Raw genomic sequence first — 23,241 nt, 5'->3', positions numbered from 1 at the left:
CGGTACTGGAGTTATATGAAGAAACATGGTCGTGACCCTATTAAAGCTTGAACCCATGATCCACGGGTTGAGAGGCAGACACCTTAACCACTAGGCCACCGCCCCTGCTAAAATATATCAAACATTTAGAAATGTTATATTTCAATATGAGAATTGTAAATTTGTGCGTTTGTGACAATTTCAAACTTATATTGATTCGAAAGCAAACATAGCCTATCGTTTGATTACGTGATATTTAACGAGGCAATGTAAACTGACCTTGATATCAGAAATATTTCTATATCATATTATCTTTTCCTTTAACTGTGGGGCAGAAATAATGTATTGTTTCAACCATTTCCGATCCAGCAGTTTCCTGTAAATATTTCTCCATTTTACTGATAGCGTTTGGAACCGATTTGTTTCTATATAGCGACATTGTCTTCCGCAAGACAAATTATATAAGATCAATTTGGCCTATACCGGATCCATGACGCTGTGGCTGCTTTCGTTGTATTTCATGTCACATCGACATGGCGACTTTCCACCTTTAACTGGTTAGGGAACCTCAGATGTCCTTTCGTGCATTTTTTATGAAATAATAATAAATTGCTATTACTACAAAAATATTTTGCATTTTTTAAAATATTCATTAAGATAATTCAAGGTGGTTGTTTCATTCTTTAAAACTATTTACTAGAAAGAACATTATTTAAATCTTTCTGAACATGTTTTTTTACCTTAAAGATAGAGAACTGTTTATCGATAGTGGTATTTCGACAAATTTCGTGTCGGTGGTCTTATCGTCTGTGATTTAAAAATTTCATTTGTATTAATGTGACAGGTAAGAATATCACGATATTAAGGGACGTTGAATTTGTTGTGGAAAGAAATCTTGCCGGGTAGGTAACGGAAGGTCGGTGGTTCGGTGGTTCTTTCATTATGTTGTTCTAGCATCTGATAGTAAAATTAATGGCAATTATATGTCATTACTCTTATGTAGAGATTTGACTCCGTATGAACTAAACATTGCCAGTGTGTAAAAACCAAAGGAAATATAAAAAGGTATTGATCACAAAGCCGTGTCGCTTTTGCAATTCCGTAAAGGATGGTATTAAACGACCGAGAATATATTTTGACTTGACGTCAGTTGTGTTTTACAAACATAGCGTTAAGACGCCATATAATAGCTTTACACTATACGCGCATCAATGACAATGTGTTTTTCTTACTGTAAACAGTCCTTATTTTTTATACCTGATAAATAGAATATTATAATCGTGTAGGTTCGCTACTTGTTTAATGAAATAACATTATGCTCGCCACAGACTTCCACATTATATATTTATTCAACTCCTTCAATATTTTCTGGACTGGCCATGCACTTCCTCTTTACCCTCTATATATCAAATTGAGTTAATATGATAAAAGTTCGATGTAGGCGTATTGGCATGATGATATTTAATTAAGATAACGTTTCTTATGAAAACATTTAAGAAATCATTTGTGAAATTAAAACTATTGAGTATTTCATTTTATCAGTATAAGTTTGTTTATAGCTATTTACAACTATACAGTTTGGTTAAGCTGTAGATTTATAGTTCCTGGTTCAACTGATGTATCCTTTCAACAGTTTCCTGGTTTCCAGGAAAATATCTCGTTTAACAGATTGCGCAAAAGACTGCATTGATATTTTAACAACAATCCTACTTCCGTCTTAAGAATGGCATGTTGTTTTACTCTCAAACTGTTATCCATTGTAGACAACTTCCTGACCTATTGTTAAATAGTCTGTTACAGTATAATGAAACACGACCAACTCACTTTATCTTCAAAACTGTTGGTGTTTAATTAAGTAAAAATGTATCTTATTAGACGAAGTTTATTCAATGAACTAGTAAGATATCTTTGTTTAATATATTTCTTCTTATTGCTGTCATGATCTACAACAGTAGCGTTTCACTGATTATCCCAATGTTTTATTTTAAGGGCATAAAGTAATAAATGGCAAAATATACTATGACAGAAAAAGTATTATTTTGTTGTTTATATGTTAATCTGGGGATAATGTTAACCAAATCAGAAATCTTAATTAAGGAAAAAAGTGCAAATACTTTAGAATAATTTAGAGTATGAATCCATTCAGCGTTCTGCAGGACATTGTGGGGTTATTCTCGTCCCTGGCACTGCTTGTAACACTTCCCCTGGTCCTTCAAGTATCTTCGATATACCCCGGCACTGCTTTATGCTTCCCGAAAATACTTTTAGTAACCGTAAAACTACAATACCGCTTTATATTTATTTATTTTATTCTTATTTTTTATTATTATTTTATGTCTGGGTGTGCAAAAGCAGTATATTCTTCGACAAATATAGAAATTTATTTTTAAAAAATACAACTTTTTTGGACAATTTACGTAAATTGTTTTACGACATCACATTTTCGCGCGTTTATTTCTCGGGTCGGTTCAATATTTTCAGACACCACTGGGCACATGTTTAAACTTCCCCGGCTCCCTTTAAGTAGTTTCCGTGGCAATAACCCAACGACCTTTATCAAGCAAGTTGCTTTTCAGTTGACGGACCGTATTAATTTGAATTTAATAGAAAATCCTTTAGAAACTGAATATAGACAGACAAGTCCATCCATTTAAAATATTATGCGGATATGGCTAAAAGGTTGCGGATAGTAGAATGGTTTAAGTAAAGCACTTATTGCCGGAAGTTTTTAATTAAGTCAAAATCGTCAAATTATTTTACAAAAGGAATACACTATTCTTATTCACAAAAGATAAGTAGTTTTTTAAGGCGTGCTCTTGTGCCTCAACTTCCACCTGTGTCATTTCTTTATAAATATGCTTCTAGGCAAATACGAAAAAAGCAAAACACTTTCCGGTGGCTCAAATCTGTTCATATAATAACAAAATATTTAAATTAAAGAAATGATCAGAAATATTGAAGTTTATACATGAATACTTTATTGCAATTCCTGTTTAATAGAGGTATACAAATATCACAAAAACATGGATATATATATTTATGAGATATAAATTTTGGACGAACATAAATTGTTTTCTAGACTCTCTACATATATGAATAACATCTCCATTATATCTTCTGAGATTTGTTAAAGTTTAATCATGAAATTCAAAGTTTAAAATATCCAACCGATACATGCAAAATATATTAAATATTCATTTATAATACATCACATAATCATTCATTAAAAAATCATGTGCACACATTTTACCATTCATTAAAACTGTTTTAAAACCCATAACAGAATTAATTAAAACAGAATTAATTAAAACACTTATTAAACACACATTTCAACACTCATAACATGAATAGTGACTGACATGACATTTCAAACAAATAGGTACCTGATAAGACGCTAGGGAATCGGTGTCTAAACTGGTACTAAGGTGTCTGCAGTGGCTATTGCCAGGTTCTTTCAGCAGGTTAAGTGTTACAATATTACATACAAACACTCATTTCAACTCTTTGTGATAGAGTGGTACTGGTTAAATGAATAACAAAACAAAATAGAAACTTTCACATTCTGGTGACAGTCATATCACTCGAAGAAGAAGAAACTCAATACGAAATATTAGGTTTGTTGGCAATATTGGAGAATACGATAACAAAGAACATTCTACACTGACAAAACAAAGGTTCTTAAAAAAATTGAAAATGTTATAATTGATTTCTAAACTCAAAAAGGTCTTTCAAAATTGCTTTCAAACATTAAAGAAAATATGTTTATCTGCTTACGGATTGTTGACTAATATGGCTTTTAGCATTGAGCTGTATGATACATCAAAAATTTGAAGTAAGTACATTTATTCTACATTCTTGAAATAGTTTATATAACATATAGCCTTACAAATACCTAAAACTTGTAAGAAAACGATATTAAGTCATACAAGTAAAAGTTCTTAAACAAATATAAAGTGTTAAGTATTTTTAACATTTAACATCATGAAGCACTTATAATCGCTTCTGTCGATAATTAGATTGCTTTCGAATGATATTTGTTAAATTCAAAGAGACTGCAGCAATACATAAAAATGATATTTCTCTTTTCATGTATCCTTCAAAACAAAAGATATAAGAAGTGTAGAAGCTATAGAAGAAAAACCATAGAAATATTCTCTGAAGATATTTTAGCAGATCTTGTTTATCTTTATTCATTCATTTGCATTAATGATACTGCACGTAACAATAAATACATCTAGATAAAAACCTATGTAGACACTATTTCAAGTGTTCTTAAAATAGGCGTATCCTTTGCGTTTGATAAATTGTGCTATATGTAGAATCTAGCGAATCGTATATTAAATTGTAATACTGCAGTTAAAGTATTAAGACAACGTCAACACATAGACACACTGTGGTAACTTAGATGATTTATGACTATTCCCTGTAGGTTTTATACAATATCATAAATTCAAATTTGCACGATACTGATAATGTGACATGTCCCATGGTTGTTATACATCCAGGCGCATATTTTGATATATTCGCTGAAACTGCATGAATTTTAAATACCGCAATCCAAAAAAAATCCTTATCTATTACATCGTTTGTATTTAAAACCAAATAAAATGTATGCTGTACCCCAACATGCACAAATAATGACAAATATGAAACACGTCATCCAAAGTAAAACTTTCAGCAGTAGGTATAAACCTTTACCATGCCATCATTTTGCACAATGATGAGCCGGCTGGACCCGCTAATCATTACGGCACAAGGTCTTTCTAAACCAGAATCTTTCACAAGAACGTATCTCTGAAACACACCGTTACTAGTTAGAAGCTGGATACGGTCGTTTGAATTGTCAGCTATGAATATATTTCCAATTTTATCTACACAGACCCCTTGTGGGTTTTTAAGATCGTTATGTCCTTTGTACGTGTAAATACAATGACCACGACTGTCTATACACTTAACCGCATTTAGACCTATATCAGACACAATTATTGTCCCGTCAATAGAAGCTGATAGATAGCGGGGTTCCTCAAACAGAGGTTCGCCTGTATTGTCGTGTACGATCGATTTCAGAACCTCGCCGTCTAACTGAATAATATCAATACATCGCTCTCTCATACAACTGGTGACAAGATAGCTCTCGGTTTCTGAGTACGAGATCCCATCGTATTGTCTCTCAGTCTTAGTTTTCTTGATCAATGTTAATGATTTTCTTGTTGAGATGAATATGATAAGACGACCAATTAATGGTACAGCTACGTCACTGCCATTTCCGCATGTTGTTATGTCACGTGGCTCATCATCTAATTGGATATGATCCACAAGTTCTCCTGTTTTACTGAACTTTTGTATACGTTTATTTTTGCAATCGGTGACAATGATATCATCATGAACTGTACATGTCACGCCCCAACATGAAATTCCATCATCTGCACCAGTGTCAATACGGAGTTCTCCGAGCGTTTTCATTTCATCCAGGTAAGTCAGGGAACCTTCATCTGGAAAGAACTCCAATTTCACCTTTAATCTTTCTGGATTGATATCCCCAACTTGAGCATTGTAGTCGTCAATCTGCTTACGAATTTGGTTAAATGCCATTAGTACTTCTACATCGCTTCCATATTTCAATAAGTTATTCATGCGCTGACTTGCTGACTTTGCAGTTTTCATTTGCAACTTTCTCGGTTCTGTTCTATCCTTAAGGAGTTTTCTTGCGTCACTCGCTTTACTGTCAAGCTGTTTCAGTAGAAACTTTTCCTGGTCTCTTATCCTAGCACATAGAGAGTTACTTAGGTACATGATTTCATGTTTGGAGTTTTCAATAGACTCTTCTAAATGTGCTTCAATATGACCAACGCCATCAACACTGTCTAACGACAGCTGTAATGAACGAAGTGTTTCCATAATATTGTCAATATCATTTCGCGTAGTAGCAGCGTCAGTAACCGTAATAACGTTCTCACATCGTCTATGTGAAACTGCCAAACATTGAACACAGAGAGGGTCTTTACAATCAACACAAAACAGCGTAATATTTTCTCCATGCCTGTCACAATTCACTTTATTCTTCTTTCGCATTATTGTTTCTAGTGGCATTTTTCTCATTTCTTCCAACGATGACACTGCATGTGCGGACGTGATTTTTGAATGCAGATGGACTTTTGAACACGATTCACATAAGGCATCATTGCAATCTGAGCACCAGTTTACTGCAGTCACCTTTTCCTCTCCTCTCATGCAAATGTCACAAGATTTATCCTCGTGAAGAGCTTTCTTTAACTCTACCAATGTTGTCATAAATTGGTCATCCTTTAGGTTATCTGCATAATGTCCATCTGCGGCAAGAGCTGGTAGTTCTATATCCATATCACAAGATGGGCAAGAAAATTGGCGATGTTTTGAAGGTCCTAACACTTTTTCAATGTGATCATTTAAACATTCATAACAGAATGTGTGAAGACACGTTAACACTTTTGGCCTTCTAAACGTCTCTTGACAGAGACCGCAAATTGTAAAGTTCTCCGTCATGCTTGAAGTTGTTTGTAAAACATCCGGGGTGGCCATGTTAAGACAAACTGTCTTTCACTCTACTCCGGATCAATATGTTTCCCTTATACCTGCAAAATATCAAGAGTGTTCAATAAATTTAAATCAATAATAAATATACTTCAAGTGTTACAAATAAAACCTGAGGGAAACATTAAGTAGATTTCAAAACAAGAGTACGTTTGTATTTGCATTCGATCGATAGCCATATAAATGAAAACAAAATCGATGTAAGACAAAATTTATTATCACCCAGAATATAATTACGGGTAGGAAAAAATTTCATACAGATTTCGGTTGAGATAATATTTATATAAGATGGAAAGAAATTGTAATTGAAAATTTTTAATATATTTTGATAACCGTGATTTTATTCGGTTTGTATGTCCCCTGCATTGTTATTCGTCGATATACATTTAAATGCTATGCATAAATCATAATTTCAATTATGAATATACATATCTTGTTAATGACAAATGATAAATAAATTGCATGATTCATAACGTTATTTCTCACTTAAACAAAATATAAACTTTGTGGTTTCTTTCCAACTATCTTTTTTTTACAGTTACTTATGGAATTCTATTGAAAATCTCTTTAATGAACATAAATTTGTTTTCTAAAATGTTTTGGTTTAAAAAACGAATGTCTTTTTAGTAAAATGTTTGCAGTTGAGCAATTGAACATTTATCTATATAACGTTCAAGATGGCTTCGTTTGCGAAATGTCTGTAAAGTCTTTGAACCTTTTGACTTCCTCTTGAATAGGCTAGCAACTTTAAATCAACCAATTTCCTTTTGCGTTATTCGATAATGGAATGTTTCTTGATCCGCTTTCTTCTCTAAGTAAACAAAATTTAGAATTCATTTGGAGCTGTATGTGAACTACTTTATTGGGAATCATTCGCTAACATAGACAGAAAGAGAAAGGAAGTCTATCATTTAAGGTCTCAAATATTTACAGACTGCTAGAAGCCTTTCTATTAAATGATTATTTGGCGGGAATAAACACTTATATCTTATGTAATGCAAACCATTTGTAACAGTATGTATCAAGGGATAACAAATTAAACATTTGATTAATGATTTTCAGTACAGAACAATATTTCTTCTCGACTCTGACTTGTTCTAAAAGGTCATAATTATAGTGTTCAAACCTAGCAGTCAGTCAATGCCTTATCCATATGATCCTGTCAGAGAAAAAAGCGTCGATATGTCAAACAATTAAATAGTATACATATATATTCATCACAGGTTTCTTTTAATTTTCAAAGAAGAACGACGGGAAATTAGCGGCATTTTAAATACAACAATAAGTAATGCATACTCGTATCAACATCAATACAAAGGGCAGAAGATGCTTTCCTTCAAAATTGCAAAGCGATTCAATTTAAAGATATCATTGTAAATTGAACGGATCTATAATTGATGATGAAATCTCCACGTTTATTCATAGCGTGATAAATCACTCTGTATTTTATTTTAATTGCTGTTTCATTTGAGAGATATAGACATAATTTAAAAGTATAATGAGAGATTCTATCAGATAATATTGCGATGAAGTGACAGATATTATGACAGTTTAGTCTTTTTTATCAAACACAAACCAAATCGCTCTTACAAAAAAAAACGTAGATGAACACTCAAAAAACGATAATAATGGGATAAAAATAATACTCTTTCTAAAAACGAAGAAATTTTAAAGAATATTTCCGTATTTAATATGAAATTATTTTGCATAGCACTGAAAAACGAAGATAAACGTCAGTAATATTTGTGATCTTCGATATGAGGACAGAAGCTTTGCATATGACGGAATTTTGCATAAACCTGCGATCTTTATAACAGTCAATATTTGTGATAGTGTTGCCCTATTTATGTAAACCTGACAATAAATGTTTTTGCGTTTTCTCATGAAATGTTACAATTCATATCGGTATGTAATATTATGTATGTCTTCAGACGTGAAAATAATGTTGTTATTAACTGTGGTATGACTATGACAATAAAAATTAAAATGTGTATAGGTCAATATATGTATATACTGTATGTATTGTGTTGTAAGGGACACACCATCAGCACCTCCTTCCATTGCTTATTAACTACATTTTGTATATAATTGTGTAAATCATTTAATAAACAATTTGGGTGATGATGTTAAGCTACTCTACCAGACTATCAGATTTTGAATTTTTCTTATCTACTTATGGTAATCTCTCGATTATTATTTATTTCACCAGACATTTTAATTTGTTTTATTGGCCGACAGGTTTTAGTATAAAAGGATCTTAGTAATACAATGTAACATGAATGTAGCGGTATGCTAAAGCCTTTACCAGGTATAACGTGACATTTAACACCTATTTAAATAACTAAGATTTCTTTCTTTTAAATCAGATATTGTACAAGAAAAACATTTATCTAAATTGTTTAATCTTTCATTTTAAATATGAGACATATCGGAATACAACCTCTACCACCTTTTATTAAGTATTCAAAGCACATGTCATGTTTATTCAATAAAGCTGTCAGTGCATTTACTTTCTTCCAAAAGTGTTAAAGACTTTGTGCTAAATGGTTACAACCTAGCACAAAGACACGTACTTTGTAGACAGGTCATTAAATTTACTCATTATCTTCAAATAGTCTTTCAAAACTAATCAAAACTTATTCAACCGAATGAAACCAGAGGACAAAAATCAACCTAAAAGAACTAGGCCATCATTGTTATAGATGAAACGAGTTATCAAATACAAGTCCCTATTCTTTACAATTTCAAATATATATTTCTTTTCATTGTAGATAAACCGATATACCTCATTTGAATTCAAAAGTTAATTAAAAAAAAGATTCCATTTAATGCTTAAAATCAAGCGACAGTGATTTAAACGCCGTTTTATCGTCTATATCAATGGCTCTTTGTAAAATAGATATCGATTCGATAAATTAAGCAAACTAGAATTGCTTAAATTCTGTTGAAAATAATTTTGATAATAGTTTACGAACGGGTGAAGTTTTCCATATAGTATATGTTGTCAGGCTAGGGGTTCATTTGTTTGGTAATTCCAGTGTCAATATACATTGAGCGCGTTATCTTTGCCAAACTGTGCTATATTGGCAATTTACTGGTATATACAACATAGGTGCCTTTAAAGATAACGGATGTTTATTGCAAATATATCACAAGTCTAACTAAAATCTATCGGGCAAAGATATAATTATATATTAAGCAATATGATCGTTGTCACCAGCAAAATCAGACCGCGATAAAGTACAATTGTATAAATTGTAATAGATAATTTTCTCACTTCAAAATGCAGAAAGCAACGAATTCGAACTAAAACCATAAAATGTAGTTTAAAATATGCATAAACTTGCTAACTACTTGAAAAATACTTGTACTCTATTGACATATCTTTGTAGCACTGAAACCAGTGTTACGATCTAGATATCTGAAAAATTTTGCATTACATATCGAAAGGGAAAGACGTATTTTTCAACATTGATTCTCTTTAAACCTGGTCAGTCATAGTTAAAATGCGAATATAAAGTTGTTCCGTCAAACCTGAGTTGGTAATCATGGAACGTAGTCTTAAGATTAAATAGAATATTTATATAAAATTATGTATATTGATTACTGTTTAACAAGAACATTGAATGTCCATTCTTTTATGCAAACTTCTTTTTATTTAACTTTTTTGTGCATATATTCTGGTAAAATGTCCCTAAAGTTATTTAAATATTCAAAATAACCTGTAAGTTACATTAATTAGTATATGAGCATTTAAAAAAAGGATTTTTATCTATCGAAGTAGTGTTTTTTTTTCTTGGTTTTTTTGAGAAATTGTAACCGGTGTGTACTGTAAACTCATCTGAAGGTTCTTCATAGTTATTGTCCCTGATTTGATATATAAGAAAATAGTAAACCAAGGGATATCAATACCTTAATGTGTGTTTATTTTTTAAATGATACCGGACAAAAGGTACCTCAATTTTTGTGGTAAAATGGAAAATGATCATATCCTGTTTGCTCAGATCACGTTAATCCATGTTTAAATTAATATTTGAACGTTTCAACGTTTCGTAACTGAGTCGCGACATCCGTTAACATACGAAGCCCAAAGGTAACTCATTTCAGGTTTTTACAAATAATCGCCATTTTCCTTTTATTCGGGGACGCATAAATCATTTCTAGCCGCCAAATATGTAACTATAACGTCGGTCACTTGTCAGTAAGTCTCCGAAAATCTTGAACAGGCTGTCAACACGGCATTTAACAAACTGTCAACACGGCATTAAGCAATTTCCTCTTGTAACATTTGATAATTCATTGCTTCACGTTCTGCCTACCACACTCAGAATTATATCGTGCTGTATTTGCCAAGCTTTATGTGAAATCATTTGCCTTACATACGCAGACAGGAAAGGAAAGGAAATTGAAACGTTTTAAGTCTTTATTATTTACTAACTGCTAACAGGTTTTCTAATAAAACTTACCTTCACGGGGAATAAATACTTTGTTTTGCTTAACTAGTAATAGAACGTCATACAAATGCACCGAGAAATTATCAATGGCCGAGGGTATGTTAGTATGTAATAACAATAGTACAATGTGCTATGTATAAAATCAACGTATAAAGCCGTATATGAAACAGCGTTGTTAACATTTCAAAGCAGTGTAAACTATTATTTATTTCAAAGTAATATTTAAGTTCTTGATTTAGTTTAAACAGTTGTTAATTGTTGATAAATGTACACATTTAAGCGTTTCTTGCAGCAGTTTTTATGTCAGAAAAACATGTTTCGGAAAATACATTCCATTATGCTTAAAGAGAGAAACAGAATCTATAAAGAAAGCCCATCACGGTAATATAGAAAATGTTGCAGGTTTTGTTTGATTGAGCCTGTTTATGGACGGTACTGTAAAGTGCAAACTACCATTCACGCCAGTAGCACCGGCGTAAGCAAAATTCAACATTTAACATGAACTGGTGAAATTTTGAATTTTGAAACATCCGCGGCGGTTATCATGCTAAACCAATCATTTGATCTACGGTGTAATTGACAAAAGTAAAGAATAAATGGACCAATTATTTTGATTGACTTCTTAATCACGTCACACATAATTTCAGAAATATTGGTAAACTAGTGTTACAACATCCATTTCAAAAATCATCTTTCTGATCTCTCGGAGATCACTAAAAGCATTTTACACTTATAAAACGGCCACACTGTATGTATTGCTTGTTTGATACCATCATAATACCAACGGCTGTTTTGTTCATAGAGTGACAACAACTCACACATTAAACTAGCTTTTTTTCTTAAATGGCACGATTTCATTCAATTATACATTATTATTATGTTATTTCTTGTTATGGTCATTAAATATCAAGGAGGAAAGCAAACTTATAGGAAACTGGCTGTAAAATGTTTACAAAAGGTATCCTTATTTTAACACTCTTGAATACGATAAATATTTGACATCCTTGCGTGCAATCTTCATTCGGAACGTTCAGATGTTAATTCCTTTAATATTTCAAAGGCTTCAAACATAGACTTTAATATTATCATTATTATTATATAAATATTTTCTTTTTTACTAATTTAAGGAATAATCTTATCAAATAACTATAAGAATTTACACAGATGTTTATCAATCATTTGTTGATTTTTAAACGCTTTTGAAATATATTGTAAACCGATCCTTCTTAATAAGTTTTGATTGAAAGCGTAAAGTACAAAAGTGATCTGCTTATCCTTAAAATAGTGTTTAAAATGACACAAATGATTATCGTATTTCGATAAGCACATTTTTGTTAACTGTTCAAATATTTGCTGTTATAATTGTCAATATATTTATTGGTGTGTGAGGGGGTTTGTTATCGGAATCCGAGATTGACAACGCCTTTATAATGGAGTTTTCATTACCTTTATCATATCTACCGAACATTATGTGTACATATATAGGTAATTTATTATGATAGAATTTTAAGATAGAGATATTACTTAGTTATATTCAACCGGATATTTAAAATCCAAACCCTGAATTCCCACGCCATAAACATATGTGATAATGCATTTACATAGTTTAATTGGACACATTTTCATCAATTTTCCATTATATCTTATCTGTAGAGGGCATGACCTAATGTTTATGTATAACTTATATAAACATCTATACTGTATGATCGTCGGTTCGAGCTTGACTGGTGTCTGTTGTGTGACACTTAAATCACCGCACTACTTGGTATTTTAAGAACTTCATTCTCTTATTGATTTAATTAGACGTTGAGAGCATCTTAATGTTATTTTTAAAGTAGCAAGTTCCAAAAACACCCGCATTTCAAACGAGTAGCCTTTCGTTTCAGGTACAAATATGGGTAGCATGTAGAAAAGCCATATTTTTATATTTATTAATTAATTACACTATAAATAGTATCATAATATTGTATTAAATAATAGAGTACGCTGTTTTTGTATATCCACCAAATGATTCGAACGATTTATAACTCTTTTATATAAAACGTTGAAAGCTGACTCGTAACATTGAAAAATGTACTGACGTGTTTATTTATGAGTGAACAGTTTTTGCAATCTTAATAAAACCGTCCAATTTTGACGATGTTTAGAAAACATAATTCTACTCGCACAAGCGAACATAAAGTTATATCAGTACAGATACCTTAGATAAGAGTCACAAATAGATTAATATATTTTATTATTGGTACAATATTATCTGCTTTGAAAATTGTTAAAACTCATTTTAAGCTGGTGTACCACTTGAATAAGAAACGGTTCACTCTATTAACCAATAATATAAGAGTTAAAGTATAATTTAATATAAAAAATATTCTTTTCATAACTATTCAGCCAAATGAAACCACGAGATAAAAACGCATCTAAAAAGAACTGGGCCATCATTGTTGTAAAGGCAAATACAAGTCTATACCAACAGATCTAATTTCATTGCCGATTGGTAGGCCTCATTTAACGATAAAATGTTCCATTTATTTCATGAAAAGAGGACAATCTACGTGATTGTATTATAACTATGGAAGACGGTAATTTTAACTTCCTATAAATTATCACTACAATGACCTTTTGTAAAATAGAACGATATCGAGTCAATCAAACAAAAAAAATGGTCTAATTCTGTTGAAAATAATGTGAATGAAAATCCACAAACAGTTTTCCGTTTGGTTTTTATGTCAATGCGGGGATTTATTTGTTTTCTAAATCCTGTATAAATATTAATATCTCACGTTATCTCAGCAGACTGTGGGATATTGTCAATACACTGATTTATTGTATACCTATAAGTTTTCTGATGAAAATACGGTCATTTTAAGGAGTGAAAAATAAGGATAGTACCAAATAGACGTTTCCGTATTACGGAATTTGTATGACCAAAGTCTTTACGTCACGAACGTATGTTGACATTATATTTAAAAGTCTTTCATAACAATATATCGACAAGCTGGTACATATAATTTTCAAAAGGACCGATCTATATTGGGATATTCACAAACAACCTACACTTACACATCATTGATATATAACTTTATAACCCAGAAAACCACTTCAAGTGTACCTAACATTCCTCGTTATTGATATCGTTTGCGGGATATAACATTAATACAACTCAACATGCATTTTCTCTGATGTTTTTTTCTTCATTTAAACCAGTTTAAATCACACAAAAAAATCAATTTTTTTTCAGATAAGGAATAATATCAGATAAGATACTTTAAAATATACGTTTAACAATATGTAAACTGTTTAGCAAATAGAGTAAATCTGTTCATGAAAGGAATTTTGCTTTTCGTTTGACATAATTATTCAGTATATATATACTTCCCTGATTTTGTTTGAACGTTTTTAGGCATGTTTGAACACTTATATATTAAAATGTTACGAGTTATTAAGTGTGAACGGGACAGATTAAGGCAGTATTTGAATGTTTCGATTACATGACATCTCTTAATTTAGACTGATTGATTTAAAATTGAAGCAAAGGTAAACAATATAAGTATTATTTTTACTGTGGCGGCTATTTTGTTTAAATATACGGGTTACCCTAAAACTAACCATTACCGTAATTCCGTGTTTTCGACATTTTGGCATTTTCGTTTTCGCATTATCGTGTGAAATTTAATATCTGATTTTTTTTACATTTTATTGCAATTGGCTGTCCGATTATTATGCTCCTTTCACAAGAGTATTTCACACATGGGTATTGGGTGCACAATACTGTGACAGCGAACAAATATTTAACAGACTAACACTACACAATCTCGTCATGTTATTATCCAAATTCATAGAAAATGTTCAATTTATCTGTATAATATAAGATATAGACATAAAATTGTCAAAATTTATCTAAATATATCGAGATAATGTCAAAGTTACGTACTTGTAGCATAGATACTTAGTCATTTAAAGTATTTGTCTTGTGATCTAAGTTTTTTTTTAAAATAACTAATAGGCAAAACGTCAGGACAAAGATGCCTTTTGGTAAGAACAATTAAGATAAATTAATTATTTATTTTAAATAATACTTGCATTAACACAGTGGCAAATGGTTATAATACACCAAGCCTAAATTTGAAATGCATCCGGTTTTCTAACATCTTTTGTAAAACATTATTTATTTTGGATCGAAATAAAAGAATTACACAAAAACACGGCAAATCACAGCTGTGCTGGATATGAGCGTTCTTATAAGGAGAGCATTCAATACATACAAAAACGATTGTTAAGCACTTCGAGCACAAAGTTTAAAACCAAATTTGACAGATGTTAAATATCTTATGATAATTAATTATTATTGAAGATTTTGTTATTATGAATAAAATATCTTTTTAGTGACAGATTGTAACGGGTTATGTCTAGATTCCGGATCAATACTTAACTGCCACGCCCCACCCCATTCCCACTCCTCTCCAAACCTTAATATTTTTTCCGTTTGAATTACTTGACAAATGCATGGTAAAATTAATGATATATAAACTATGGCATCAAATTTATTTACCAAGAAAAAAATGTGAAAAAGGCATGTGTCGAAACCTCGCATCAAATTTCTACATTCGTAAATATTAGCTTGAAAACAATGTAGAATAATCTTGGTTGAGCTTCGTAAGCGCTTGTTGTCGGCTATAAATGTTTGTTAACAAAATACTTTTATGAACAGGTTTATCGTCAGCAACTTAATCCCGACCCCTTTTCTTTAATAAAGCGGGCAAAAGTCTCATCAATAGAACTCATGTGTATTGCATAACATAATACAGTATGATTATACATTTTGTAGTCGTATGTCGCATTTGCGTATCACTACACATAATTTATTAAGAAAAACAAAGCCACAACTAGCAGTGGTGAACATATAGGGTAGTCGTGAACCAAGCATTTTCTTTTAAAATAAAACCACACATGGTTGAGATATAGCTTTATTCAGCTTTATGAACAGAACTGCATTTAAAATTGACGTTTAATATTCCTAAACAACAATCTGCTATTAATCCCATATCAATATTGTACTAAGTAAATGTTACTGTATATATCTTAATTACAGCAATTTTGAATAAACAGAAAAATTCTTAAAAACTGAATATTTAAAATCTAATAATTGTTTACCAACCTCTGATAAACCGAAAATCCTTTGATCATTTGTTTACCAGGTGTTTCCTCCTTTTGCTCGCATTAGAAGAATTCAACATGTATTAAAGAGTTAACCGCTTAAAAGCTGTACAATTAAAGAGTAACAAAGTTTCAATTTTTCTTTGTTTAAAATCACACACCTTATTCACGCTTCGACTGAATTATAAAATGGCATTAAATACATATTTAAATCTAATATAAACTTTGGGCCCGATCGCTGACCGTTGAAATTCTTTATCGATTGATCTACCTGTAAAAGTAGGGTTTATCTCGTAAGAAATTAAATTGTGTATCAGCAAATTTATTAAATCTCTAAACATTTTGGCGCGAATTTTATTACATTGTCGTCTGCATATTAAACTTAAATGTTTGCTTACTTGGAGTGAAACGCCTAGCATTGGTAAAGATTCAATGGCCTATAAGAGAGATTAAGATGTAAGACATGGGAAAACATATTTTATTTTCGACATGGATAAAACACTTTATGGCTGAATGGATTATAAAATCATTTTCGGTTTATTTTACGATTAACGTTCAATATTTTCATGTATAAGAATAATATTTAATCCACTTTTTGAGAAAAAATATGAATAAACTTATTCAATGCTATCAAATGTCAGTTTAATACATTGACAATGAATAACTAACTAGTCAGCACATAAAAAGACACCGACATACCGTTTTATGAACTTGAACGACCTTTTCACTAGACTTGTTGACTTGATAATGAGAGTCAAAGTGGGGGCAACATGGCTCAGCCATAAACGTAGCTCATTTTGTTAAACGGTGCCAAATGAAGTAAGTTAATAAGTGATTATTGTTACTGATTATTTTATATTTGTATTAACGTTTGTGTGATCTTTTTAAATTTTGCTGAGTTAGCAAAAGATAAAAATAAAAAAAGAAAGAAAGGAAGAAAAACACAGTGTGTCGTTATATAGAATTTGCACTTTTCAATGTCAAAATATTCTTTTAGTCACCCTATGGTAAGGGCATATTGATATTTATGTTCATGTACTAATGTGATGATACTATGCTTAAGAATAAATGGTACACTAGTAGCCGCATAAGTAGGTTTTTATCACTTAATACTGCAGTTTATTGGCGGGCGTATATTTTATAACATACTTATAACAAGATATAGCTCTGTGATTTGTAATGAGTTGTCTGTTGTTGTTGTTTTTTTCTTTGAAGAATTAGAAACCGGTCGAAAAAAATACTCCATGTGATGCTTTTTTATGAAATAGCATGCAGTCAATTTGTCATATCATTTGTTTATTTTCAAAACACCTTTATCCTAACGCTTGATGTTTTCTTAAAATGAAATATTTGATTGAATGAAAATTGCTGAATGGTGATCACAATAATGAATATAGTATACGGCATTGAATATCACCGACTGACATATTGATCTATAGTATTAAGTTGTGCTAAACGGTGTCTCGATAATTATATTAACTATTCAATTTGGTTTAATCTAAAATGATTTCACAAATATTAAGAAATATAAAAATGTGCCCCGTGTTAAACGGCATTTTAGTTAAATAGATAGTTTTAGTTTTTAAAAGAATCATTGAAAAAGACATACTTTTCTTTTGATCGGTTTAAGGAAAAACATGTCCAACGAAAAAAGTAATAAATTATCTCTGTAACATTTATTATCATGAAATTGATGCTGCTGTTGTTATTTACTCCCCTGAGAACTGATAAATTGCAAAGCTGTTCAATTAATCTACCAGTATAGACCAGTACAGCGAGCAAAATGACGTTAAAGAGAATAATTATCGCACAAATTAATACACTATAAGGTGTTATAAACTTTGAAGAAGCACAGAAAATTAAAATTTTATTTGGGATATAGTTTTGTACAGTATGTATCATGCTCCGAAATCGGTTATGTCGAAATGTCGAAGTTTATCGATGAAAATGATTTCTACACACCAACCCTCCGTTTTATTTGTTGCTTGTTTTATTTTATCTTTACTTTTTATTATTATTATTATTGTTTGGTGTTGTTGTTTTTGTTGTTCTTGTTGTTCTTGTTCTTGTTTCCTCTCACGATGTTGTTGTTACTTTTGTTTCTTTCGGTTGTATTTTAATTTTCTGTTGTTGGTGGTAGTTTTTGTTGTTTTGTTGTTGTTCTTGTTGTTTCCTCTCACGATATTGGCATTTTAATATAACTTCTGATCAGCAAACATCAATGTCTTATTTTTCAAATCAACGGTTATGAAGAAATACTGAAAATTCTGCGTTACAAGTGTGAATGACTACCTTCCGACCGGCAAACTTTGACATTGCCCATTAATAAAACATTATAAATCATTGTTCGAATCTAAGATGAAATCAAATGAATCAACTTAATCATCATTTCTCAAGAAAAAACACGTTTGTATCCTCCTCAAGATTACTCAAATTGTTTCAAAACTCCGAATCTGTCAGCTAACTATACAGTCGTCGTCTTTTTTATCAATGTTCGTAGCTGAAAGTTTGTGAAAGTCTGAGTTGAAAAAGTAGAAAATGTTTATATTAATTAACCCGTTCGGGATAGCTGTCAAAGTTTGAAATGGAGCAATGTCCTATAAGCGTATTAATTTCCTTTTATTTCGTAAGAAGTCGGTATACTCGTCTACATACAAGAATCAGCCATATTATAAATTGTGTACCGCGATTAAGCACTGTAGGATTATTATTTTTTTTTTTCAATTTTTTTTTTAAATATTAAACATCGCATTTTTTATATGAGGTTTTGTTTGTAGGATATTTTGAAAGTTGAATATGTTTAAAGTTACACCGACAGTTCAACGCTCATAAAGTGACTTTTTAGCTATACTCTTGTATTTCTCCAGATACGACTAGGAATATAGATAAACTAACATACATTAAATAATCACTTAAAAGTTACACCACGGAGATTTTTAAACATGAAGGGACTGGAAATAATATTTCGAGATCTATGTTACATATGATGCAGGTCTGGACCATTAACATGTGTGCGAAATTTCACAATAATCATTTTTCTTGAGCAAAATGACCCAAATCGGGCTAAGAATAGCATAAAAGGATTATCAATATATGTCTCTTTATTATCTCTTGCATACCCTTCTGTTTTTACTGTCCCAGCTGATCTATGTAGGAAATTCAATTGTTATGATTCTTGGGCTTTTTAACCACAATGGAGTTCCATCTGGAAAGATAACCGGATAACGTCCTCGTACAAAAGCTCCTCCATAATGAGACGCGAACTGAGAAATATTTGCTAATCAACCTATCACATGATGAAACAGAACCGATTCCTTATATTTTTAATGTTCTTAAATCTCAATATATTAAATTCTCATCATGTATTCTAAGTTCGACCGGTTGCACTGTAGGAATAGTTTATGCATACCTAACCGCTCCCTTTCCCCGCCCCCACACTCCTCCATGCACCGGATTATACAAAACTCAACATTCAATATATTAAATGGAGTGGGGTTTTTTTTAGATTAAGATACACGGAAGTGTTTATATATGTTAAGGCCTCAACAGACGGTAGGATTTTGAAGTACAACACCAATTAAAACTAAGATGTACAGACAAATCTTAATGTGTGAAGGCTACTATTTCTTGATTTCGGAAACCTTATGTCGAGATGTAAGGGATAGGACATGTTCTATTTTGAAAATCTTGTCGTACCGATTTTTACAGACCTCCCACAATGACAAGTAACAGATAAGCAAATTATCTCCTGATAATGGATGTAATGAATGAAATTCCAGAACAATTAGGGCTAAAAGGTAAACAAAGTAGTAAGATGGGGTGAAAATGATGTTGAAAAACTCTTCAGGAGACCCAAAGTTGTGTTGTGTTCGAATCCCAAATTATTCCGAAAATGATTATGTCACGGTATTGAGTTGTTCTCTAATTACATGAATTTGGGGAGGGGAGGTAGTTTGTAGGCTGCCACATAGCTTAGTCAGTAGAGCCGCAGTACGGTATTCCGAGGGTCCCAGGTTTGAGTCTCGGTCAGGCTTCACATTAAAAAAAAAAATATATATATATATTTTTTTTTAATGGAGGTGTTTCAATCATTACTCATGGCGAAAAAAAAAAGTATTAAGTGAGTAAAGTATGTAAAGAATCAATGTAAAGGGACCCTTTTCAGGTGAAACCTCAGAAGATTCTTACAGTATAGAATTACCGTCTGAATGCAAGTGTTGTATAGCTTTGAAAATTGTACATCTTATCTCTAATTAGTGCTGTACAACTAAATCCTACCCTCTGTTGAGGCCTTTATACTTGCAACTATATGGTAGCTATGAATATTATCATTTATAGTTCATGCTGAATTGACTTTCATTAGAAAACATAATTGAATATTATGTGACGTATACAACAAACTAAATTATTAACTCTTTGAAATTATGTTTTGAACAGACGTAAGATCGCATTTACAATTTTATGTCTTTAAATACTATCTATATTGTACCACATTCAGATTGATTTTAATTTAGAAGATGCTACAATAGGTCATGACGCGCGCATGACTTAACATTACTCATATAAGTAATTTACTTACCTTCGTCCTGTTAACTGTATTTCCCAAAATTCTAAATACAAAATTTGCCATAATTTGTTTATCACAAGAAACTAGATTTCTCACGTGAAAGTGTACATGTATTAAGATTTCACTATCGATCTAACATAGCAGACATGATAATACCGGTTTAATTGCTTTATATATATTGGTAGTTCAGTTATCAAATATTTACCGCTCGGTGTTTACAACTTTCATACAAATTACAATGGTTTTCAAATTGTATTGAACGGTCCCATTAATGGACTAGGATGATTTTATTGTGCCCTCACGCTGAGATCGATCATTCCATTTGATAGAAGTCATATTTCTCTCTTGTCAATGTTTGTTTTGCTCACACGCAGACGACAGTGTTAGAATAATATTTTAAGAGCAAAACCAAATTGAACAAAATTGCTTAATAGAACATTTAAAGGTAAACGCTTAAATTACAATAAAAACACCAGAAGGATGGTTATAGTAAAGGCAATAGTAAAAGGATTTATATTAATCCGTCGTAAAGGTGCATTCTTTTCGAAACGACTGAATAGACAAAGTGTAATTATTGCAATGGCATTGCTGAAAGGCTGTAATTTATTTTTCTCAAAAACATCTAAATATTATATTTTTCCATTGTAATATTTGATAAATGGTTTATGACAGCAACCTTTTATATAAATATACATAATAACAAATATTTTTAAAAGTAGATAAAATTAGATGATTTTCTCGTCAAAACAAATAAGTATGTTGATAGTTTTTTTAGCGTCAGACATAACAACAAAACACGAAAAAGTTATATATGGCTGTTGTTTGCAAGTGTGAGATTCATTATCCAATTTTAAATATATTAAAAAAGAAGACAATAGTGTTCTAGAAAGAAATATTATTCCCCATATAAATCTGATAATAAATGACTAAGAACTTTATCAACATTTTTTTTAAGATCTAGGTTATAAAAATATCCAAAGGAAACGTTTTTACTTCTATTGATTTTTCATCAATATTTTAAATGCTTATATTGTAGACCAATCCACGTTAAAAAGAACGATTTTACCAGTTTAAGAAGCTTTTACGACCAACTTTACACGGCACTACATCATTTGAATGCAAATAATAGCTTCATTTGTAAAATTAAATGTTTGGACAATTTATTTCGTATATTTTATTTGTATATTATTTCGTAATTAAACTTAGTAACAGAAATATGAATGAAATGCATCAACTTGGGGGTTATTTGTTTAAAACTTATTAGTTTAAACATAATTATTTAAACTCAATTGCGAAACATGTTGTTGCAACTTAAATTATTCACTTTCGAGTCCGCTTCCTTAAACCAACCAGTACTGATGTCATATGAAGAAACGTGTTCATGACCCGATTTTAGCTCGATCCCGTGATCCGCTGGGTTGAGAGTTTGTTAGGGAATTGCACTTTACGTGTAATGCATTAACCATGATCATCCTAGTCTCGTCATATAGATGAATTCATAAAAAAATCATTCTATGAATTAATTTCACCTCTGGGATCCACACATTTCTTCTGCAAATTATGTCACGTATACAAGCTGTAAACTTGAATATAAGATTTAAAGTTGCTTCTGATCTGTAATCTGATAACGAAGACATTGATTAATATTTTTCTACAGACAGCCACAGTGTTTCTAGGATCCTGCAGGATATCTTAAGATGTCAATTTATTCTTGATGTGTGCTTAATTCTTTAGTCTAGAGCGAAAATGTGCTTTCTTTGTCTAGAATGTAAAGTTCATATTTGACTCACACAGTAAAATCAGTTTGTTACTTTTTAATATGTTCCTGTCTACAGATAATCAAGTTGAGCACCAATGATAATCTTTTATAACGGTGTCAGTTCTTAGGAAGAGATAATGTTTATCGGGCTAGGGACTCCTGACACGCACGTGGTTTACACTTAACTGAGGTAATTACTAGTTTACCACTTTTAGATATATCTCAACATGATGCTATATTGCTCATTATTCTTAAGTAGGTTCTTGACATAATTTACGTTCGTGTATAATTGCTTGTATTCTTATTATTCAATAATAATAACGTATTATTATTAAGGTAATAACCCTTTATACCAGGAATGTACTAGTTTTACATATGGTCATGTAAGGTCGTGGAGTACTTTTGTTGAATCTCCTTCTCATAGATATCAGTAAAAGGTTATGAATTTAGAATAATTCAATTCCTGATTGCAATGGAATTTCTTAAAATTTAAAAAACATTTCAAGTTGTCATTAAAATGAAGAAAGCTTTGCACTCTTCTTCCAAGGTCACTTAGTAACGTGTGCCACTGCATACAATAGTGTTAACGGAAACAAAATTAAAATAGGTGGACTGTCTGTATAAAAAAGATCAAAGTTTGACAGATGTCAGGAATGTGCGTGTCATATCAGACAAGCATTCAGAGTTTCTCATTAGTCTAAGCTCTGATATACATACCTTTCTAAGCTCTTATCTGCAAACTTTTCTCAAAACCAATC

The 23,241-nt window shown here is 31.3% G+C and overlaps 1 protein-coding gene across 2 annotated transcripts; it reads right to left on the bottom strand.

The window, feature by feature from the left end:
• Positions 1-2,940: 2,940 nt before the first annotated feature.
• Positions 2,941-20,827, bottom strand: LOC132717286 (E3 ubiquitin-protein ligase TRIM45-like). Of its 2 annotated transcripts, none has more exons than XM_060700728.1 (2): positions 20,737-20,827; positions 2,941-6,590 (listed from the first exon to the last, which is right to left on the bottom strand). In XM_060700728.1, exon 2 carries the CDS (start codon positions 6,535-6,537, stop codon positions 4,654-4,656), a length of 1,884 nt encoding a protein of 627 aa, XP_060556711.1. In that variant the 5' UTR covers positions 6,538-6,590; positions 20,737-20,827; the 3' UTR covers positions 2,941-4,653. The 2 variants fall into 2 exon arrangements, with proteins under 2 accessions (XP_060556711.1, XP_060556705.1); XM_060700722.1 differs by lacking the exon at positions 20,737-20,827 and adding an exon at positions 16,159-16,567.
• Positions 20,828-23,241: the final 2,414 nt, after the last annotated feature.

This window comes from Ruditapes philippinarum, unplaced genomic scaffold (genome assembly GCF_026571515.1).
Source record: "Ruditapes philippinarum isolate M1 unplaced genomic scaffold, ASM2657151v2 ctg807_1_1_1_1, whole genome shotgun sequence".
Classification (NCBI taxonomy): domain Eukaryota; kingdom Metazoa; phylum Mollusca; class Bivalvia; order Venerida; family Veneridae; genus Ruditapes; species Ruditapes philippinarum.
This window is presented reverse-complemented; position numbering and strand designations above follow the sequence as displayed.